This window comes from Oncorhynchus masou, chromosome 4 (assembly GCF_036934945.1).
Source record: "Oncorhynchus masou masou isolate Uvic2021 chromosome 4, UVic_Omas_1.1, whole genome shotgun sequence".
Taxonomy (NCBI): Eukaryota; Metazoa; Chordata; class Actinopteri; order Salmoniformes; family Salmonidae; genus Oncorhynchus; species Oncorhynchus masou.
The window spans coordinates 4,733,346-4,754,160 of record NC_088215.1 but is presented as its reverse complement, the minus strand read 5'-3'; the positions used below and the strand labels follow the sequence as shown (position 1 = coordinate 4,754,160).

At 43.4% G+C, this 20,815-nt stretch overlaps 1 protein-coding gene across 3 annotated transcripts in view; it reads left to right on the top strand.

The window, feature by feature from the left end:
* The window catches only part of LOC135521950 (spectrin beta chain, non-erythrocytic 1-like), a 110,527-nt gene that overhangs the window by 54,957 nt on the left and 34,755 nt on the right, over positions 1-20,815 (top strand). For all 3 annotated transcript variants that reach the window (XM_064947777.1, XM_064947793.1, XM_064947785.1), the window contains 11 exons: positions 410-583; positions 1,889-1,983; positions 2,282-2,362; positions 2,850-2,965; positions 4,927-5,039; positions 5,301-5,488; positions 6,085-6,202; positions 6,728-6,886; positions 9,343-9,645; positions 11,318-11,471; positions 11,724-12,594. In XM_064947777.1, the coding sequence (XP_064803849.1) occupies positions 410-583; positions 1,889-1,983; positions 2,282-2,362; positions 2,850-2,965; positions 4,927-5,039; positions 5,301-5,488; positions 6,085-6,202; positions 6,728-6,886; positions 9,343-9,645; positions 11,318-11,471; positions 11,724-12,594 (2,372 nt within the window). The remainder of the gene's footprint in view (positions 1-409; positions 584-1,888; positions 1,984-2,281; positions 2,363-2,849; positions 2,966-4,926; positions 5,040-5,300; positions 5,489-6,084; positions 6,203-6,727; positions 6,887-9,342; positions 9,646-11,317; positions 11,472-11,723; positions 12,595-20,815) is intronic.

The window sequence follows — 20,815 nt, the reverse complement described above, 5'->3', positions numbered from 1 at the left end:
TGTATGGGATTTATGCCACAAATGCTAAAACGGTGACAGGAAAACTAAACCAATGCATGGCTGGCTGTCATACCTTGTCCATAGACTGGAAAGCAATGTGTAATTTTCTGTAATATAGGTGAACTATCCCTTTAACTTTAGGCCAACAAGTATAATGCATTATGATGCCATGGGCATGTATGATCCTATAATTCTTTGGGGAAGCCTTATAATTAGACAGTGTAAGGGCTCATACTGTACATGCTTATAACAAGAAATAGTGTCACCAACTCATTGTTTTAACCTACAGCCACTCTCAACTGATTGTTAGTTGCTCTGGATAAGAGTGTCTGATAAATGACTAAAATGTAAATAAAACGTGTAAATCTCTTGTAGCTGACGTGTTCGGTGTCCTGTCCTGTCTCCCCAGCCCAAGCCCACCAGGGGACGGATGCGTATCCACTGCCTGGAGAATGTGGACAAGGCCCTGCAGTTCCTCAAGGAGCAGAGAGTCCACCTGGAAAACATGGGCTCACATGACATCGTTGACGGCAACCACCGCCTCACCCTGGGCCTCATCTGGACCATCATTCTCAGGTTCCAGGTAAGAGAGTCTTCAAACCAAAACGCATGAAACGTATGTCTGGTGGGGAGAAATGATTTGCTAGAAATGCTGTTCTAGGTTTTCAATTGGGTGATGGATAAGTCTTTGCAACATATATAACGGACAGCGCAAATAAACCCGAGGGCCTCCCCCAAAGCACTGCTCCCATTGAAAACCATTGAATTGCTGTGTTTTTTATGCATCAATTTGTCTGGTTTGAACTCTCACTTAGCCAGTGTTCTATTATTTATCCTGGAGACCCCCTGTGTACAGCAGGGTCTCGATTATCTGAATCAGGGATGTTATTATTGGTATGTGAGCAACAAACCCAGTTGCTCTCCATGAGGAGAGTTGGCCAGTATGCTGATTTCATTCCAGCAGAGTGTCGAAAGCTTATTTACTGTAAGGCCTCATCCTTTATAACAGTGATCTAATACTAACTTGTCCTCAGCACACATATTACACAGTCAATTATTTACATAAAGATTATGTTATGACACGAATAAGATATGTAGGCAATGTATGAGAGCACACCACTTGGTATGGCAACTGCTTGGCATCAGACCACAAGGCGCTACAGCGGGTAGTGCGTAAAGCCCAGGACCACTATACCAGGCAGTGTCAGAGGAAGTCAAAGACTCCAGTCATCCAAGTCATAGACTGTTCTCTCCGGAAAGTGGTACCGGAGTGCCAAGTCTGGGACCAAAAAGGCTCCTGAACAGCTTCTATCTCAAAGCCATCAGACTGCTGATCAGTTAATCAAATGGCTACCCGGACTATTTGCATTGACTCCCTTTTTTTAATTTATTTTTTATTTTTGCACTGGCTCTATGCACATTCACTGGACTCTACCCACACACACACTCACACATACTACACTGACACTCTCAACATACACATACACACACTACATACACTCACACACATTCACACTGTTTCCCACTCTTCCCACACGCTACCACTGCTCTGTTTATTATCTACCCTGATCGCCTCGTCACTTTTACCCCTACCCCCATTTACACGTTAACTCAATCCCCTCAACTACCTTGTATCCCCAGCACATTGACTCGGTACCAGTACTCCTTGTATATAGCCGTGTAATTGTTATTTTAATGTATTACTATTATTTATTTACTTTTATCACATTTTCTTACCTTTTTAACTGCATTTTTGGAAAAGGGCTCATAAATAGGCATTTGACAGTAAAGTCCACAACTCTTATAGTCAGCGCATGTGCCAAATAAAATGACATTTTTTGATTTGAGACTGTTCACAGGTGCTGTTGTATCATTGTCTGTGTGACAGATCCAGGACATTAGCGTTGAGACTGATGGAGACAACAAGGAGAAGAGATCTGCCAAGGATGCCCTGCTCCTCTGGTGCCAGATGAAGACGGCTGGGTGAGTGATTGACTGTCACCTTGCTTTCAGACACATTTCTTCGAGATTTGAAATACTTAGACTTGGGTCATCTACATTACCGCTCTCAGTTCCACCGCTTGACTGAAACAATCCTCCTTAAGATATACATTTATTTAGACAGCAACACCATTGTGACTTTTTCATTTACTTTCAGAACAAGTCAGTAAAGAAATTCCAGACGAAGATCCACATCTTGAATTATATAGAAATGGCTTAGGGAATGAATTTGAACATTGAACACAGTCATATCTGTTGTTCTCTGTTTTGTTCTTTATAGCTATCCAAACGTGAACATTCACAACTTCAGCACCAGTTGGCGAGACGGCATGGCATTCAATGCCCTCATCCATAAGCACAGGTAACAAGAGTCTGTTTGATCAACTATCCTTCATGTCCTTGTGGGTCACATTTTACAACGCTCCGATACAACGCTCAGACTGTAATGACCCTATATATATATATATATATATATATATATATATATATATATATATATATATATATAGAGAGATAGAGATATAGATAGATAGATAGATAGATAGATAGATAGAGATATAGATATATAGATATTATATATATATTATCCCACCTCCAGCCCCCCTCATTTATGATTATATATTTTCTTATTTACAATAGAGTAATGTTCAAATAACTACTTTTTGGTGTCTTTGGGATTTATTGATGCATTACTGTACGTCAGTTTGTATAATTGTGTTGAATCTTTGAGATATTGGAACATAACTAACATTTCAACAGGTAAATTACATCTGGGTATTTAGCTTGTGATTATTTGGTGGTATACTGTGTGACTGGTGCTGTTGTATGATGCTTTGTCTCGTGTAAAGGCCAGACCTGATTGACTTTGACAAGCTGAAAAAGTCTAATGCCCACCACAACCTGCAGAATGCCTTCAATTTGGCTGAGCAGCATCTGGGGCTAACCAAGCTCCTGGACCCAGAGGGTGAGTTCTGAACTATGCTCTTCTATGTAGTGGAGGAGTGCATATAGAAAATAGCAACATCTGGTGCAACGCATAATTTCTCAGTGTACAGTCGTGGCCAAAAGTTTTGAGAATGACACAAATATTAATTTTCACAAAGTCTGCTGCCTCAGTTTGTATGATGGCAATTTGCATATACTCCAGAATGTTATGAAGATTGATCAGATTAATTGCAATCAATTGCAAAGTCCCTCTTTGCCATGCAAATGAACTGAATCCCCCCAAAAACATTTCCACTGCATTTCAGCCATGCCACAAAAAGGACCAGCTGACATCATGTCAGTGATTCTCTCGTTAACACAGGTGTGAGTGTTGACGAGGACAAGGCTGGAGATCACTCTGTCATGCTGATTGAGTTTGAATAACAGACTGGAAGCTTCAAAAGGAGGGTGGTGCTTGGAATCATTGTTCTTCCTCTGTCAACCATGATTACCTTCAAGGAAACACTGACATCATCATTGATTTGCACAAAAAGGGCTTCACAGGCAAGGATATTGCTGCCAGTAAGATTGCACCTAAATCAACCACTTATCGGATCATCAAGAACTTCAAGGAGAGCGGTTCAATTGTTTTGAAGAAGGCTTCAGGGCGCCCAAGAAAGTCCAGCAAGCGCCAGGACGTCTCCTAAAGTTGATTCAGATGAGGGGTCGTGGCACCACCAGTACAGAGTTTGCTCAGGTATGGCAGCAGGCAGGTGTGAGTGCATCTGCACGCACAGTGAGGCGAAGACTTTTGGAGGATGGCCTGGTGTCAAGAAGGGCAGCAAGGAAGCCACTTCTCTCCAGGAAAAACATCAGGGGCAGACTGATATTCTGCAAAAGGTACAGGGATTGGACTGCTGAGGACTGGGGTAAAGTATTTTTCTCTGATGAATCCCATTTCCGATTGTTTGGGGCATCCGGAAAAAAGCTTGTCCGGAGAAGACAAGGTGAGCGCTACCATCAGTCCTGTGTCATGCCAACAGTGAAGCATCTTGAGACCATTCATTTGTGGGGTTGCTTCTCAGCCAAGGGAGTGGGCTCACTCACAATTTTGCCTAAGAACACAGCCATGAATAAATAATAGTACCAACACATCCTCTGGGAGCAACTTCTCCCAAACATCCAGAAACAGTTTGGTGACGAACAATGCCTTTTCCAGTATGATGGAGTACCTTGCCATAAGGCAAAATTGTAAAGTAAGTGGCTTGGGGAACAAAACATCAATATTTTGAGTCCATGGACTGGAAACTCCCCAGACCTTAATCCCATTGAGAACTTGTGGTCAATCCTCAAGAGGCGGGTGGACAAACAAAACCCCACAAATTCTGACAAACTCCAAGCATTGATTATGCAAGAATCTGCTGCCATCAGTCAGTATGTGGCCCAGAAGTTAATTGACAGCATACCAGGGCGGATTGCAGAGGTCTTGAAAAAGACCAAATATTGACTCTTTGCATCAACTAAATGTAATTGTTAATCAAAGCCTTTGACACTTATGAAATGCTTGTAATTATACTTCAGTATTCCATAGTAACATCTGACAAAAATATCTAAAGACTCTGAGGCAGCAAACTTTGTGGAAATTAAGATTTGCGTCGTTCGCGAAACATTTGGCTACGACTGTACTGTTACTTATGTTTTTGTTATCCAAATAAACATAATAAAATTGTAAAAAATCTTAACTGGAATGTTTAAAATACTCTTGGGGCCAGATTCTGGTCCAGTGATAGTGCTGCATACTCCAGACTACATATACCCCCTGGCGATGGGGATTTGAGCCGTCTGCCACTTTCCACCTGCTTTACCTTCCCACTGCCCTGTCAAGCAAAATAATAAAATACAAAAGGAGATCTTCTTTTAATATTTTTGTAATGTTCCAAATCATTGTCACTAACTTATAAATTGTAATAACCAATAAGAAATGTCATTTTTGCTTCACAGATATCAGTGTGGACCACCCAGATGAGAAGTCTGTCATCACATACGTGGTGACATACTACCACTACTTCTCCAAAATGAAGGCCCTGAAAGTCGAGGGGAAACGTATTGGGAAGGTGACTCAGCGTTTATTCTCAATTTATTATCTCAAATTCCATATTTGTTTGTTGGGTTGTTGTCAACAAGTTGCCTCAGTTGTTCGGGGCAAAGTAAGAGCTTTTCAGATTTGGATTCAAATAGTATAAAACCTTTCAAGCTGTACTTGATTGAGGTCATAATGAAACCAATTAAATAGTACCAAAAGTGCAAACTGTCAATCTGGCACTTCAGGAAGGCCAAACTAAAAGAAAGAAAACAAATACTCTTTGTTCCGCTAGGTACTGGACAATGCCATTGAGACAGAGAAGATGATTGAGAAGTACGAGTCTCTGGCCTCAGACCTGCTGGAGTGGATCGAGCAGACCATCATCATCCTCAACAATCGCAAGTTTGCCAACTCTTTAAATGGGGTGCAGCAGCAGCTTCAAGCCTTCAACACATATCGCACGGTTGAGAAACCCCCTAAGTGAGTAACCCCCACCAGCACCCAATCCCAAAGGATCCACTATACCCCAATGCAACCCCTATGCACTTATGGAGATCTGACAAGATGGGCAATCTTCAGCTTTAAGACCATTTTAAGAATATTTGTAAATGTCTACAATATTTACTCAAGGTATAGCATTGTCCAGTTACCTTGCCATTCATTGACCCCTTTTTTGGTTACTGTTCCTGTGACATTCCCAGAACATCACAAATTCTTTGTTCCAAATTTCTGAACCAATATTTTTATGAAAAATTCATGTCACTACCAAAAGCAAAAATGTCAAGTCCTAATGTTAATGAATGGCACACCATTCTGGGTGCACGCCTCTCTCCTGCTTGTAGTGGAATGTCCTTCAAAATTTTAGTTCTGCTATGTCCATGAATTGAAGCGATACGGTATGCATGTTTAGCATGTAACGATGCAGAAATAAGACGTGACATGTTGCATTCCAAAAACGCTTTGAAATAAGTGCGACCCTGCAAACTTGGAAGTAATACGATGTGTTTAGACATTAGCCCTTTTATACGTTGTCAAAATATCACTCCCCCAAAACCACTTACCTTTTTATCAATCAGGTTTACTGAGAAGGGCAACCTGGAGGTGCTTCTGTTTACCATCCAGAGCAAGATGAGGGCTAACAATCAGAAAGTCTACATGCCCAGGGAGGGCAAACTCATCTCCGACATTAACAAGGTGATGCCTGTAGTCTCTGACGAACGCTTTAGGGTGACGTTTCCCTAGGTACAGATTAAGGATCAGTTTCCCTTCCCCCAATCCTAACCTTTACCATTAGTGGAGAAAATGCTAAACTGACTCAAGATAAAGGGTCTAGGGTCAAAGTTACCCTAAGCCTTGACCAATGTTTTGTCTTAGTGAAAAACTTGATGTTTCATTATCTCTCTCTCTCCTGTTTGTCTGTGTCAGAGAGTTTGGTAGTCTTTCTTTGTTGTGTGGTATAATTATGACAATGGGAGTTATTCAGCCAACTCATACATTTTGCATCCGGACATAAAACTGTGAGATTATGACAGAGTTTAATCCACCATTGGCATAGTGTGTATGTGTAAGGCACAAGACAGACTGGTGGAAAATGGTGGCAATTCAACATGTAGAATAGTCTAGAAATGAACAGAAAAATAACGTCCGATGTTCATGTTGGTCTGTCTTGTCCATGACACACCTGAGTTAATATTGTGTGTTTAACTTTGTCTATGGTAGACCTGGGAGAGACTGGAGAAGGCAGAGCATGAGCGGGAGCTGTCTCTGAGGACAGAGCTGATTCGACAGGAGAAACTGGAGCAGCTGGCTCGCCGCTTTGACCGCAAGGCTGCCATGAGGGAGACCTGGTTGAGTGAGAACCAGCGCCTCGTCTCACAGGTAAAAACAAAAGCGTGCGCACAAATAGAAGAACACACATGCATATGTATGCACATACTCACAGAAACACTCAAAGTAGCCATGAGGGACAACTGGCTAAGCGAAATTCAACGGCTTGTCGCACAGACATAGACACACACATACAAAGAATAATTATAAAAAGCAATTGTGACACTTTACCTCCTATTTACACAAAATACAGTACTTTACCACATCATTGTCAATACAAATGTCTCGGCCATTGTTTTCTCACAGTTTTGCACCACTTGGTGGACACACAGATTCAGTGTAATACACTGGTATGGCAGCATCTCTGTGCACATTAAGATTAAGTGCTGCAGATGTAAACTACATCTGCTGCCATCTACCGGCCAACATTAAATTGCACCTGGGCTGGAATAATACATTATGGCCTTTCTCTTGCATTTCAAAGATGATGGTACAATTTTTTTTACAAAAGAACGGTTGGTTTTTATCTTTAACCAGATCTATTGTGTTATTCTCCTACATTCCTTTCACATTTCCACAAACTTCAGTGTTTCCTTTCAAATGGTACCAAGAATATGCATATCCGTGCTTTAGGGACTGAGCTACAGGCAGTTAGATTTGGGTATGTCATTTTAGGTGAAAATTTAAAAAAAGGGGTGGATCCTTAACTTGTTGTAACACTCATCCCGTTAACAGGATCGTTGTCATCATCTGACACTAATTAGCATAACGCAACAGACATAAATATTACTAGAAAATATTCCTATTCATGAAAATCACAAGTGAAATATATTGAAACACAGCTTAGCCTTTTGTTAATCACCCTGTCATCTCAGATTTTCAAAATATGCTTTACAGCCTAGGCAAGACAAGCATTTGTGTAAGTTTATCGATAGCATTATTTCCAGCTAGCAGCAAGTAAATTGGTCACGGAAATCAGAAATGCAATCAAATTAAATCGTTTACCTTTGATGAGCTTCGGATGTTTTCACGAGACTCCCAGTTAGATAGCAAATGTTCCTTTTTTCCCAAAATATTATTTTTGTAGGCGAAATAGCTCCGTTTGTTCTTCACGTTTGGCTAAGAAATCGACCGGTCACAACAACGCCGAAAAATATTCCAAATTAGCTCCATAATATTGACAGAAACATGGCAAACGTTGTTTATAATCAATCCTCAAGGTGTTTTTCAAATATCTATTCGAAAATATATCCCTGGAACAATTGGTTTTTCAGTAGGGGCGAGAGGGAAAAATGGCTACCTCCTGTATTTTAGCCATCAGGTGACCACTTGCGCAATGTAACCGCTTACGCTTATTCTTCAACATAAAGGCGTGAAACTACGTCACAATGCGGTAGACACCTTGGGGAATAGTAGAAAAAGTAATCTGGTTGATAGCCCATTCACTGCTCAATAGGGATGCATCGGAACGCAGAGCATTCAAAACATGAGTCACTTCCGGATTGGATTTTTTTCAGGCTTTCGCCTGCAATATCAGTTCTGTTATACTCACAGACAATATTTTTACAGTTTTGGAAACTTTAGAGTGTTTTCTATCCTAAGATGTCAATTATATGCATATTCTAGCATCTTGTCCTGACAAAATATCCCATTTACTTTGCGAACGTTATTTTTCCAAAAATGAAAATACTGCCCCCTAGTGAGGCTATACAGTGTTTGTTTACATTTACAATGTTTACAAACATTGGAGCAAAACAAGCTTATATTTGGGGTTTTGATGGGGTGTGACAGTTGAAATAATGTCACGAGGCATAAAATTGTTTATAGTTTTTTTCTCTCCCCCTTTTTGTGATATCCAATTGTCCCATCGCTGCATCTCCCGTACGGACTCGGGAGAGGTGAAAGTTGAGAGCTGTGTGTCCTCCCCGAAACAAGACCCCGCCAAGCCGCACTGCTTCTTGTCACAATGCTTGCTTAACCCGGAAGCCAGCTGCACCAATGTGTCGGAGGAAACATTGTGCATGCGCCTGGGCCGCCACAGGAGTTGGTACAGCGTGATAAGACAAGGAAATCCCAGCTGGCCAAACCCTCCCCATAACCCAACAACTCTGGGCCAATCGTGCGCCACCTCATGAGTCTCACGGTTGCGGCCGGCTGCGACACAGCCCGGTATCGAACCCAGATCTGTAGTGACGCAGACGACTGCACCACTCGAGAGGCCCTGGGCTGGAATAATACATCATGAGGCATTTCTCAGTTATATTCTTCAAGAATCAATGGGTACATCAATATATAAATCCAAAAATAGCAACTGCGGATTGCCCCTTTAAAGGAAGCATAGTATTTTATGTCATTGTCAAATTGTAAAGACGATAACTTTACAGAAATAGAGATTATTTCTTCCTTGTATGCCAGTATGTTGCCAACCATACAATATAATACTGTTAGGATATACTGTATTTTATTGTATTTTAATCTATTCCATTCCCATCACTTCTATCTCGCAGGACAACTTTGGCTTCGACCTTCCAGCAGTGGACGCGGCCACCAAGAAGCATGAGGCCATCGAGACTGATATTACAGCTTACGAGGAGCGTGTGCAGGCCGTGGTGTCCGTCGCTAAGGAGCTGGAGGCAGAGAAATACCACGACATCAAACGAATCGCAGCACGCAAGGACAATGTGATCCGGCTGTGGGAGTACCTGCTGGAGCTTCTGAAGTCGAGGCGCCAGCGCCTGGAGATGAACTTGGGTCTGCAGAGGGTCTTCCAGGAGATGCTTTACATCATGGACTGGATGGACGAGATGAAGGTAAGAGAAGGAGAGAGGACCCTCCTGAAAATGTATCTGTTAAAACTGTGTTGGAAAGACCAAATGTATAATTGCACATTTAAATGTTTTATTGTAACACAAATTGAATTGTTCAAAATGGATTCTACCTCTTCTACCCTGCTTTCACTCTTACTCTTCAACCTCTTCATTCAAAAACTCAATCATGGACACTACTGATAGTTGTGGCATGTTTGCGTGATGTATTGTTGTCTCTACCGTCTTGCCCTTTCTGCTGTTGTCTGTGCCCAATAATGTTTGAAACTATGTTTTGTGCTGCTACCATGTTGTCGTCATGGACGGCAGGGTAGCCTAGTGGTTAGATCGTTGGACTAGTCAACCGGAAGGTTGCAAGTTCAAACCCCCGAGCTGACAAGGTACAAATCTGTCGTTCTGCCCCTGAACAGGCAGTTAACCCACTGTTCCTAGGCTGTCATTGAAAATAAGAATTTGTTCTTAACTGACTTGCCTAGTTAAATAAAGGTATAAAATGTTGTCATGTTGCTGCCTTGCTATGTTGTTGTCTTAGGCCTCTCTTGTCGTGATGTGTGTTTTGTCCTATATTTGTATTATTTATTTTTTTAATCCTCGACCCCGCACCCGCAGGAGGCCTTTTGGTAGGCCGTCATTGTAAATAAGAATTTGTTCTTAACTGACTTGCCTAGTTAAATAAAGGTTAAATAAATAAAAATTCACTAACACGTGAACAATGTATTGGAAACAGGTCATTTCAAGTCAAACAATGTATTAATCTTGCGTGAAATGTCCGGTAGGGGGTGTCCATTAATATTACCCTAATGTCCCATCCCTCTTCTAAATAATAATTTTAACCAGTATCAATGGTGAAACTAACTGGTGTATGTCAGTCCAATGCTGAATAATTCCAAATCTGCACACCTGAACCTCGTCCTAGGCACTCCTGTAGATACAAGAGGATTGGGTTGGCACTGTAAACACTGCATCATCTTGCCTTTCTGATTGGCTGGGTGGAATTCTCGCATATCGCTTCCACCTATCGAATCCTCTTAGGTTTACAGGAGTCACAAGGGAGTTGATGGTAGTTGTAATGAATACTCAGGGAGAAAAAGTGTAGATTCACACGCAGAGGGCGGCAGGTGTTTATTTCACCTTCACAGAAAGCAGTAAACGTGGTCACAGGCAGGCAATGGTCATACACAGGCAGGCAATGGTCATACACAGGCAGGCAATGGTCATACACAGGTAGGCAATGGTCATACACAGGCAGGCAATGGTCATACACAGGCAGGCAATGGTCATACAGAGGCAGGCAAACAGGCAGGTGAATCAAAACTAGGACTGGATGCTATAACTGGTTCTCACAAACGAGCTAGGAAATGGCTTAGTAGAGTCAAAACAAACAATACCTCACAAAGGCACAAACAGAATGAACTGATCTAAATAAGGAGCAGATGAGACCAGGTGAAATCAATTAACAAAAATGAAAGACAGGGAAACAAGAAAGTTTCCTCTCCTCACCTTGAAATAAATACTCATATTGCGTTTCAAAGTGCACAAAAAGTAAACTATTCGTATTGGCAACTGACGAACTAAGGCCAGTGTAATTGAAGGTGCCTGTATGTTGCTAACACACATGCCTGCCTGTATGTCATACCTTTATGTCTCTACCACACAGATGATGCTACTGTCCCAGGACTATGGGAAGCATCTGCTCGGAGTGGAGGATCTCTTGCAGAAACATGCCCTGGTGGAGGCTGACATCGGCATCCAGGCCGACCGAGTCAAAGCTGTCAACAATAATGCTCAGAAGTTTGCCATCGATGGCGATGGTGAGAATGACCTAAACATTCCGACTGCTATTATTCTAACTGATGATGATAATATATGTCAACACAAAAATTTTCGGTTCAGTTGTATAGCCTACATTTTGCAAGATCTATACAAGCAAATGGAAAAATAAACATTAAAGGAATAGGCAACGGAATGGTCATAACATATACAGTACAATGTCAATACAGTACAATGTAAATCTGTGGGTCCTGCAAGATGCTAACTGGGCCTCTGTTCTGTCTCCTCTACAGTTTACAAGCCCTGTGACCCTCAGGTAATACGTGACCGCGTGGCACACATGGAGTTCTGCTATCAGGAACTGACCCAGCTGGCTGCCGAGCGACGGGCCCGCCTGGAGGAGTCCCACCGCCTCTGGAAGTTCTTCTGGGAGATGGCCGAGGAGGAGGGCTGGATCCGTGAGAAGGAGCAGATCCTGTCGTCGGACGAGAGCGGCAAGGACCTGACGGGCACTGTGCGCCTGCTGAGCCAGCACCGCACCCTGGAGGACGAGATGAGTGGCCGTGCAGGTCACCTGCTGCACACCATTACTGAGGGCCAGACCATGGCCGACGGCGGCCACTTCGGCGCTGCCAAGATCCGTGAACGCATCACCAACCTGCGGGCACAGTGGGCAGCGTTGGAGGAGCTGGCGGCCGTGAGGAAGGCCCATCTGGAGGAAGCATATGCCCTGCACCAGTTCCAGGCGGATGCAGATGACGCCGACGCCTGGACCCTGGATGTCCTGCGTATCGTGTCCAGTGGCGAGGTGGGCCATGACGAGTTCTCCACACAGGCCCTGGTGCGCAAACACAAGGACGCCGCCGCCGAGGTGGCCAGCTATCGGCCGGTGATAGATGCGCTCTATGAGCAGGCGGGCGCCTTGCCTGAGGCGCAGGTCCAATCGGAACAGGTCAAGGGCCGTTTGGCAGGCATAGAGGAGCGTTACAAGGAGGTGGCCGAGCTGACCCGGTTTAGAAAGCAGGCACTGCAGGACGCCCTGGCCCTCTACAAGATGTTCAGCGAGGCGGACGCCTGCGAGATGTGGATCGACGAGAAGGAGCAGTGGCTCAACAGTATGGAGATCCCAGAGAAGCTGGAAGACCTAGAGGTCATACAGCACAGGTGAGAGAATCCATACATATATAAATGCATGCTGAAGTCATAGTCGACCCCTAGCGCCTCCACCTTTTAGGCCTGATTTATCTTGGTGTGCCACTCATACTTGACATACAGTTCCAGGCAAATGTCATTTTTCTTTATTGTTACTATTTGAAGACGTGAAATAACACACATGCAAGCATTTTTTGGGGGAACAATGTTGTCGATTTTCAAAACACTGTAACAGAAGAAACGTAACTCTGGCCATTTGCAAAACATTAGAGGCCCGATTCCCGACCCAAGTTAAGTGTGTGAAAATGGAATGTAATTCCTTTTTTAATGCACTTTTCTCTAAATGTGTATTCTGACCTTAAACTTAAGAATGAGAATAGCGTGCTATTCATCTGCTATTTATTTTGGATAAGTTAGTGTGGCAGAGGTGAGTCTACACATATGCCGTATTCTGACCTTGACTTCATTTCCTAATCATTCCACCACCTTTTACACAACAAGGAAGCAATTAATAAGGTCTAGCGAACCTATTTGTTCCAAGTGGAAAAAGCATCTACTGAATTTTTTTCCTATAAAAATAACACCATTCTCCAAGCAATGTAATTTACAACTTGATAAGAGCTATTGATAACAGCTAAGTAAATGAGTCATCCATTTGAAGAAAGTAATTGTAAATATAAATAACACTTGCTTTTGATGTGTGCCCCCCCCCCCCTATTACTAGCCTGTTCAACCTCTCTTTCGTATCGTCTGAGATTCCCAAAGATTGGAATGCTGGGGGAGACACTCCAGGCCCAAACTGCTACAGACATATATCTATCCTACCCTGCCTTAGGTCTTCGAAAGCCAAGTTAACAAACAGATTACCGACCATTTCGAATCCCCACCGTACCTTCTCCACTATGCAATCTGGTTTCAGAGCTGGTCATGGGTGCACCTCAGCCACGCTCAAATCAAATTTATTTGTCACATACACATGGTTAGCAGATGTTAAGGTCCTAAAGGATATCATAACCACCATCGATAAGAAACAATTACTGTGCAGCTGTATTCATCGACCTGGCCAAGGATTTCAACTCTGTCAATCACCACATTCTTATCGGCAGACTCAACAGCCTTGGTTTCTCAAAAGATTGCATCGCCTGGTTCACCAACTACTTATCTGATAGAGTTCAGTGTGTCAAATCGGAGGGCCTGTTGTCCGGACCTCTGCCAGTCTCTATGGGGGTGCCACAGGGTTCTCGGGCTGACTCTCTTCTCTGTATACATCAATGATGTCGCTCTTGCTGCGGGTGATTCTCTGATCCACCTCTACTGAGATGACACCATTCTGTATACCTCTGGCCCTTCTTTGGACACTTAATTAGCCTCCAGACGAGCTTCAATGCCATACAACTCTCCTTCCGTAGCCTCCAACTGCTCTTAAATGCTATTAAAACTAAGTGCATGCTCTTCAATCGATTGCTAACCGCACCCTCCCGCCCGACTAGCATCACTACTCTGGACGGTTCTGACCTAGAATATGTGGACAACTACAAATACCTAGGTGTCTGATTAGACTGTAAACTCTCCTTTCAGACCCACAATAAACATCTCCAATCCAAAATGAAATCTAGAATCGGCTTCCTATTTCGCAACAAAGCATCCTTCACTCATGCTGCCAAACATACCCTCGTAAAACTGACCATCCTACCAATCCTCATCTTCGATGTAATTTACAAAATAGCCTCCAACACTCTACTCAACAAATTGGATGCAGTCTATCACAGTGCCATCCGTTTTGTCACCAAAGCCCCATATACTACACACCACTGCGACCTGTACGCTCTCGTTGGCTGGTCCTCACTTCATACTCGTCGCCAAACCCACTGGCTCCAGGTCATCTACAAGTCGTTGCTAGGTAAAGCCCCGCCTTTTCTCTGCGCCCTAGTCGCCATAGCAGCACCCACCCGTAGCATCTCACTCGTCACCTCCAAAACCAATTCTTCCTTTGGCCGCCTTTCCTTCCAATTCTCTGCTGCCAATGACTGGAACGAACTGCAAAAATCACTGAAGCTGGAGACTCATATCTCCCTCACTAGCTTTAAGCACCAGCTGTCAGGGCAGCTCACAGATCACTGCACCTGTACATAGCCCATCTGTAAATAGCCCATCCAACTACCCTATCCCCATACTGTATTTATTTATTTATTTTGCTCCTTTGCACCCCGGTATCTCTACTTGCTCATTCATCTTCTGCACATCTACCATTCCATGTTTAATTGCTATATTGTAATTACTTCGCCACCATGGCCTATTGTTTGGCTTACCTCCCTTATCCTACCTCATTTGCATACACTGTATATAGACTTTTCTACTGTATTATTGACTGTATGTTTGTTTATTCCATGTGTAACTGTGTTGTTGTATGTGTCGAACTGCTTTGCTTTATCTTGGCCAGGTCGCAGTTGTAAATGAGAACTTATTCTCAACTAGCCTACCTGGTTAAATAAAGGTGAAATAAAATAAATAAGTATTTTACCTTATAATCGCTGGAGACAAATGTGAAACCAGTCATATGGATGCAAACTGATGTATATCAGCATATCAACTTTCCCACAGTAAAGTTTATGAAATGCTATGCCATTACACAGAATTGAAATTCTACAGCATTTTAACTTACAGTGATGGGCACTTTCGAATGTCTTAATTGTAGGCATACCCTGACTTTCTCTGTTTCATATTTATATCATGTTAAATATTAGCCACTAACAGTATCAAATGTCAGTAGGCCTCATAATTACTCTTAGTTCCCTTTAGCTTAGATTATCATTCCATTTAATTACATTGTTTTGTTTACATTAATTTGCTTTGCTTCCTCTGTAAACGCAGTCTCTGCCTTGTGGTTGTTGCTGAGGATTATTAGTAACAGTTGATGATAATATTAAAAAAGACAGGCTAATTAAATCATTATGGAGCAGAACACAGACCAAGCCGTAACAGTTTGAATTCGTGGCGCAATACTTGGCTGTGTCATCACACAGTTCCACGGTTAGTGCAGGCAATAGACGAGGGTATAGCCTATTATTTGTACACTATTCTCCATATTACAATTCTATGTTCACTAATCTTCCAACATTACCATGGGTTAAAGAACTGAATGTGGTAATTTTCAGAATGACTCCACACCATTTAAAAAAAAATATTCTAACCCTAAACAATCTACAAAATTTACATTTACATTTAAGTCATTTAGCAGACGCTCTTATCCAGAGCGACTTACAAATTGGTGAATTCACCTGACATCAGTGGAACAGCCACTTTACAATAGTGCATCTAAATCATAAGGGGGGGGGTGAGAAGGATTGCTTTATCCTATCCTAGGTATTCCTTGAAGAGGTGGGGTTTCAGGTGTCTCTGGAAGGTGGTGATTGACTCCGCTGTCCTGGCGTCGTGAGGGAGTTTGTTCCACCATTGGGGGGCCAGAGCAGCGAACAGTTTTGACTGGGCTGAGCGGGAACTGTACTTCCTCAGTGGTAGGGAGGCGAGCAGGCCAGAGGTGGATGAACGCAGTGCCCTTGTTTGGGTGTAGGGCCTGATCAGAGCCTGGAGGTACTGCGGTGCCGTTCCCCTCACAGCTCCGTAGGCAAGCACCATGGTCTTGTAGCGGATGCGAGCTTCAACTGGAAGCCAGTGGAGAGAGCGGAGGAGCGGGGTGACGTGAGAGAACTTGGGAAGGTTGAACACCAGACGGGCTGCGGCGTTCTGGATGAGTTGTAGGGGTTTAATGGCACAGGCAGGGAGCCCAGCCAACAGCGAGTTGCAGTAATCCAGACGGGAGATGACAAGTGCCTGGATTAGGACCTGCGCCGCTTCCTGTGTGAGGCAGGGGCGTACTCTGCGGATGTTGTAGAGCATGAACCTACAGGAACGGGCCACCGCCTTGATGTTAGTTGAGAACGACAGGGTGTTGTCCAGGATCACGCCAAGGTTCTTAGCGCTCTGGGAGGAGGAAACAATGGAGTTGTCAACCGTGATGGCGAGATCATGGAACGGGCAGTCCTTCCCCGGGAGGAAGAGCAGCTCCGTCTTGCCGAGGTTCAGCTTGAGGTGGTGATCCGTCATCCACACTGATATGTCTGCCAGACATGCAGAGATGCGATTCGCCACCTGGTCATCAGAAGGGGGAAAGGAGAAGATTAATTGCGTGTCGTCTGCATAGCAATGATAGGAGAGACCATGTGAGGTTATGACAGAGCCAAGTGACTTGGTGTATAGCGAGAATAGGAGAGGACCTAGAACAGAGCCCTGGGGGACACCAGTGGTGAGAGCGCGTGGCGAGGAGACAGATTCTCGCCACGCCACCTGGTAGGAGCGACCTGTCAGGTAGGACGCAATCCAAGCGTGGGCCGCACCGGAGATGCCCAACTCGGAGAGGGTGGAGAGGAGGATCTGATGGTTCACAGTGTCAAAGGCAGCCGATAGGTCTAGAAGGATGAGAGCAGAGGAGAGAGAGTTAGCTTTAGCAGTGCGGAGCGCCGCCGTGATACAGAGAAGAGCAGTCTCAGTTGAATGACTAGTCTTGAAACCTGACTGATTTGGATCAAGAAGGTCATTCTGAGAGAGATAGCGGGAGAGCTGGCCAAGGACGGCACGTTCAAGAGTTTTGGAGAGAAAAGAAAGAAGGGATACTGGTCTGTAGTTGTTGACATCGGAGGGATCGAGTGTAGGTTTTTTCAGAAGGGGTGCAACTCTCGCTCTCTTGAAGACGGAAGGGACGTAGCCAGCGGTCAGGGATGAGTTGATGAGCGAGGTGAGGTAAGGGAGAAGGTCTCCGGAAATGGTCTGGAGAAGAGAGGAGGGGATAGGGTCAAGCGGGCAGGTTGTTGGGCGGCCGGCCGTCACAAGAAGCGAGATTTCATCTGGAGTGAGAGGGGAGAAAGAGGTCAGAGCACAGGGTAGGGCAGTGTGAGCAGAACCAGCGGTGTCGTTTGACTTAGCAAACGAGGATCGGATGTCGTCGACCTTCTTTTCAAAATGGTTGACGAAGTCATCTGCAGAGAGGGAGGAGGGGGGGAGGGGGAGGAGGATTCAGGAGGGAGGAGAAGGTGGCAAAGAGCTTCCTAGGGTTAGAGGCAGATGCTTGGAATTTAGAGTGGAAGAAAGTGGCTTTAGCAGCAGAGACAGAGGAGGAAAATGTAGAGAGGAGGGAGTGAAAGGATGCCAGGTCCGCAGGGAGGCGAGTTTTCCTCCATTTCCGCTCGGCTGCCCGGAGCACTGTTCTGTGAGCTCGCAATGAGTCGTCGAGCCACGGAGCGGGAGGGGAGGACCGAGCCGGCCTGGAGGATAGGGGACATAGAGAGCCAAAGGATGCAGAAAGGGAAGAGAGGAGGGTTGAGGAGGCAGAATCAGGAGATAGGTTGGAGAAGGTATGAGCAGAGGGAAGAGATGATAGGATGGAAGAGGAGAGAGTAGCGGGGGAGAGAGAGCGAAGGTTGGGACGGCGCGATACCATCCGAGTAGGGGCAGTGTGGGAAGTGTTGGATGAGAGCGAGAGGGAAAAGGATACAAGGTAGTGGTCGGAGACTTGGAGGGGAGTTGCAATGAGAGTAGTTTTTAATCTATCAATTGGTGTAGAAATGGAGATCCCTTCATTGATCCCTAATATTCTGAACCCCTTTTCGCGATTAAAAAAAACTCTTTCCATGACATAGACTGACCAGGTGAAGGCTTTGATCCCTTGTTGATGTCACTTGTTAAATCCACTTCAGTCAATGTAGATGAAGGGAAGGAGACCGTTTAAAGAATAATTTTTAAGCCTTGAGACAATTGAGACATGGATTGTGTATGTGTGCCATTCAGAGGGTCAATGGGCAAGACAAAATATTAAAGTGCCTTTGAACGGGGTATGGTAGCAGGTGACGGGAGCACCGGTTTGAGTGTGTCATGAACTTCAATGCTGCTAGGTGTTTCACACTCAACAGTTCCCAGGTGTATCAAGAATGGTCCACCACCCATAGGACATCCATCCAACTTGACACAACTCTAGGAAGCATTGGAGTCAACATAGAACGCTTTCAACACCTTGTAGATTCCATGCCCCGACGAATTGAGGCTGTTCTGAGGACAAAAGTGGTGCAACTCAATATTAGGAAGGCATTCCTAATGTTTTGTACATTCAATGTATTCTATTGAGTCTGTCAACCAAATTAAAAATCAAAGGTATGCCGTATTTAAAGGCATTGCTTAAGATAAATGTACTGAAAACCTGATTTGAATGAAAATTCCACGAGAAAGTGGGAGGGTTTTCAGAGGTTGATTTCAATTTATTAAGCGCAGGCAAGGGAACCGCGCCAGCAAAGCCTGTTATGCACCTTTACAAGGCAAGTCTGAATATCAACTACTGAGAAGTGCTTAGGAAAAATGTCATTTCCTATGTCGGAATTGTGCCCAAAATGCATTTAAACTTTTAAAATGTAGTTTACTTCTCATAAAATCATTTGGATTCATCAAAACTGCAAATACAGTAGTCTAAACACTTCCTGAAAAAAGATTTTCACAACCATCGATGCCTCTTGAGTCAAGCGGACACAAAAGAAAGTCTGTCTGTTTAAAAAAAATGTGCAGTCACTAAATCATGACGATCAAAATTGGAATACAAACTATCAAAAGGTGCAAAGTTATGGAAAATTACTCCACTTTTATGTATATTTCACCAAAAAATGTCACATTGTATGCAGGATTCATTCATCTGCATCATCATAGTCCAATTCCATGTATTCTATACATAGTCTGTTCTACTGATAGGTTTGTAGACTTTCCATCACCAAGCAGAAAAACAATCCCAAAGAGAAAAGAGGACAGGTGACTACAGTGGAGGAACTGCCGATACGAATGGATAGGCTTCAATTTACACCAAAGGGTCACTCTGTAATGAAAGTATACAATCAGTGCTGGATTACCGAATGGGTATACATGGCACGTGCCCCCCAACCTCTGCTATATTTTACGTGAATTTACACTGATACAATTTTGTGCACTAGTATTTACTGATTTCTGGAAACAATGGGCAGATTTGCAAAATTCTCTTATGTGAACAAAACACGTCACGGAATTTTGCATTCATTGATGGCAGTTGTATTTCAGGTTTAGCAAAAGGGTGTCTAAGAGATACAATCCAAGTAGAAAGAAAAGAAAATGACCAGAAGATCTGTAACTGTATTTGAGCATTTGATCACTGATGTTCTGATGTAGGTACGTTTGACCACAGTTCCAAAAAACTGTTTTACGTGATTGAGGAAAAACTATAAATATACAAATGATAAATGAGTTATAATGCAACAGCTCCTCCTAGTGGGAGTTAGGTGCCCTATTTGTTAGGTTCCTTTCGAGAAACTGAAGTTCACCTTAAATAGAAAATTATGAAATAGATATTTGAAACAGACAGAACAAGGCAGATAATACACAGAGAAAATTTGATTAATCCCCAAACAGGGGAATAAGTCTGAGGTGGATTCATCAGGGTAAAACGTTGTGGAACGTTCAGATAAAAACATGGTATGTGGAACAAACATGCCTCTATGTATCTAATCAAATCCAAGTTTATTGGTCACATACACGTGTTTAGCAGATGTTATTGCAGGTATAGCGAAATGCTTGTGCTTCTAGTTCCGACAGTGCAGCAATATCAAACAAATAATATCTAAAAATGTCACAACAAATACCTAATACACATAAATCTAAGTAAAGGAATGGAATTAAGAATATATAAATATATGGACGAGCAATGTCAGAGCAGCATAGACTAAGATACAGTAGATAGTATAGAATACAGTATATAGGTATGAGATGAGTAATGCAAGATATGTAAACATTATTAAAGTGACATTATTAAAAGTGACTCGTGTTCCATTTATTAAAGTGGCCAATGATTTCAAGTCTGTGTATGTACGCAGCAGCCTCTCTGTGCTAGTGATGGCTATTTAACAGTCTGATGGCCTTGAGATAGAAGCTGTTTTTCAGTTTCTTTGTTCCAGTTTTGATGCAACTGTACTGACCTCGATGGTAAGTGAGGTGAACAGGCAGTGGCTCGGGTGGTTGTTGTCCTTGATGATCTTTTTTGCCTTCCTGTGACATTGGGTGCTGTAGGTAGTATAAGGAATCATGTCAGCTCTATTCATGACAGTTCTATCTGCAGCTTTCCACAACATTTGCCTGAATGTGGCCCAGACATCAATGTCCGTATGCTATCTTA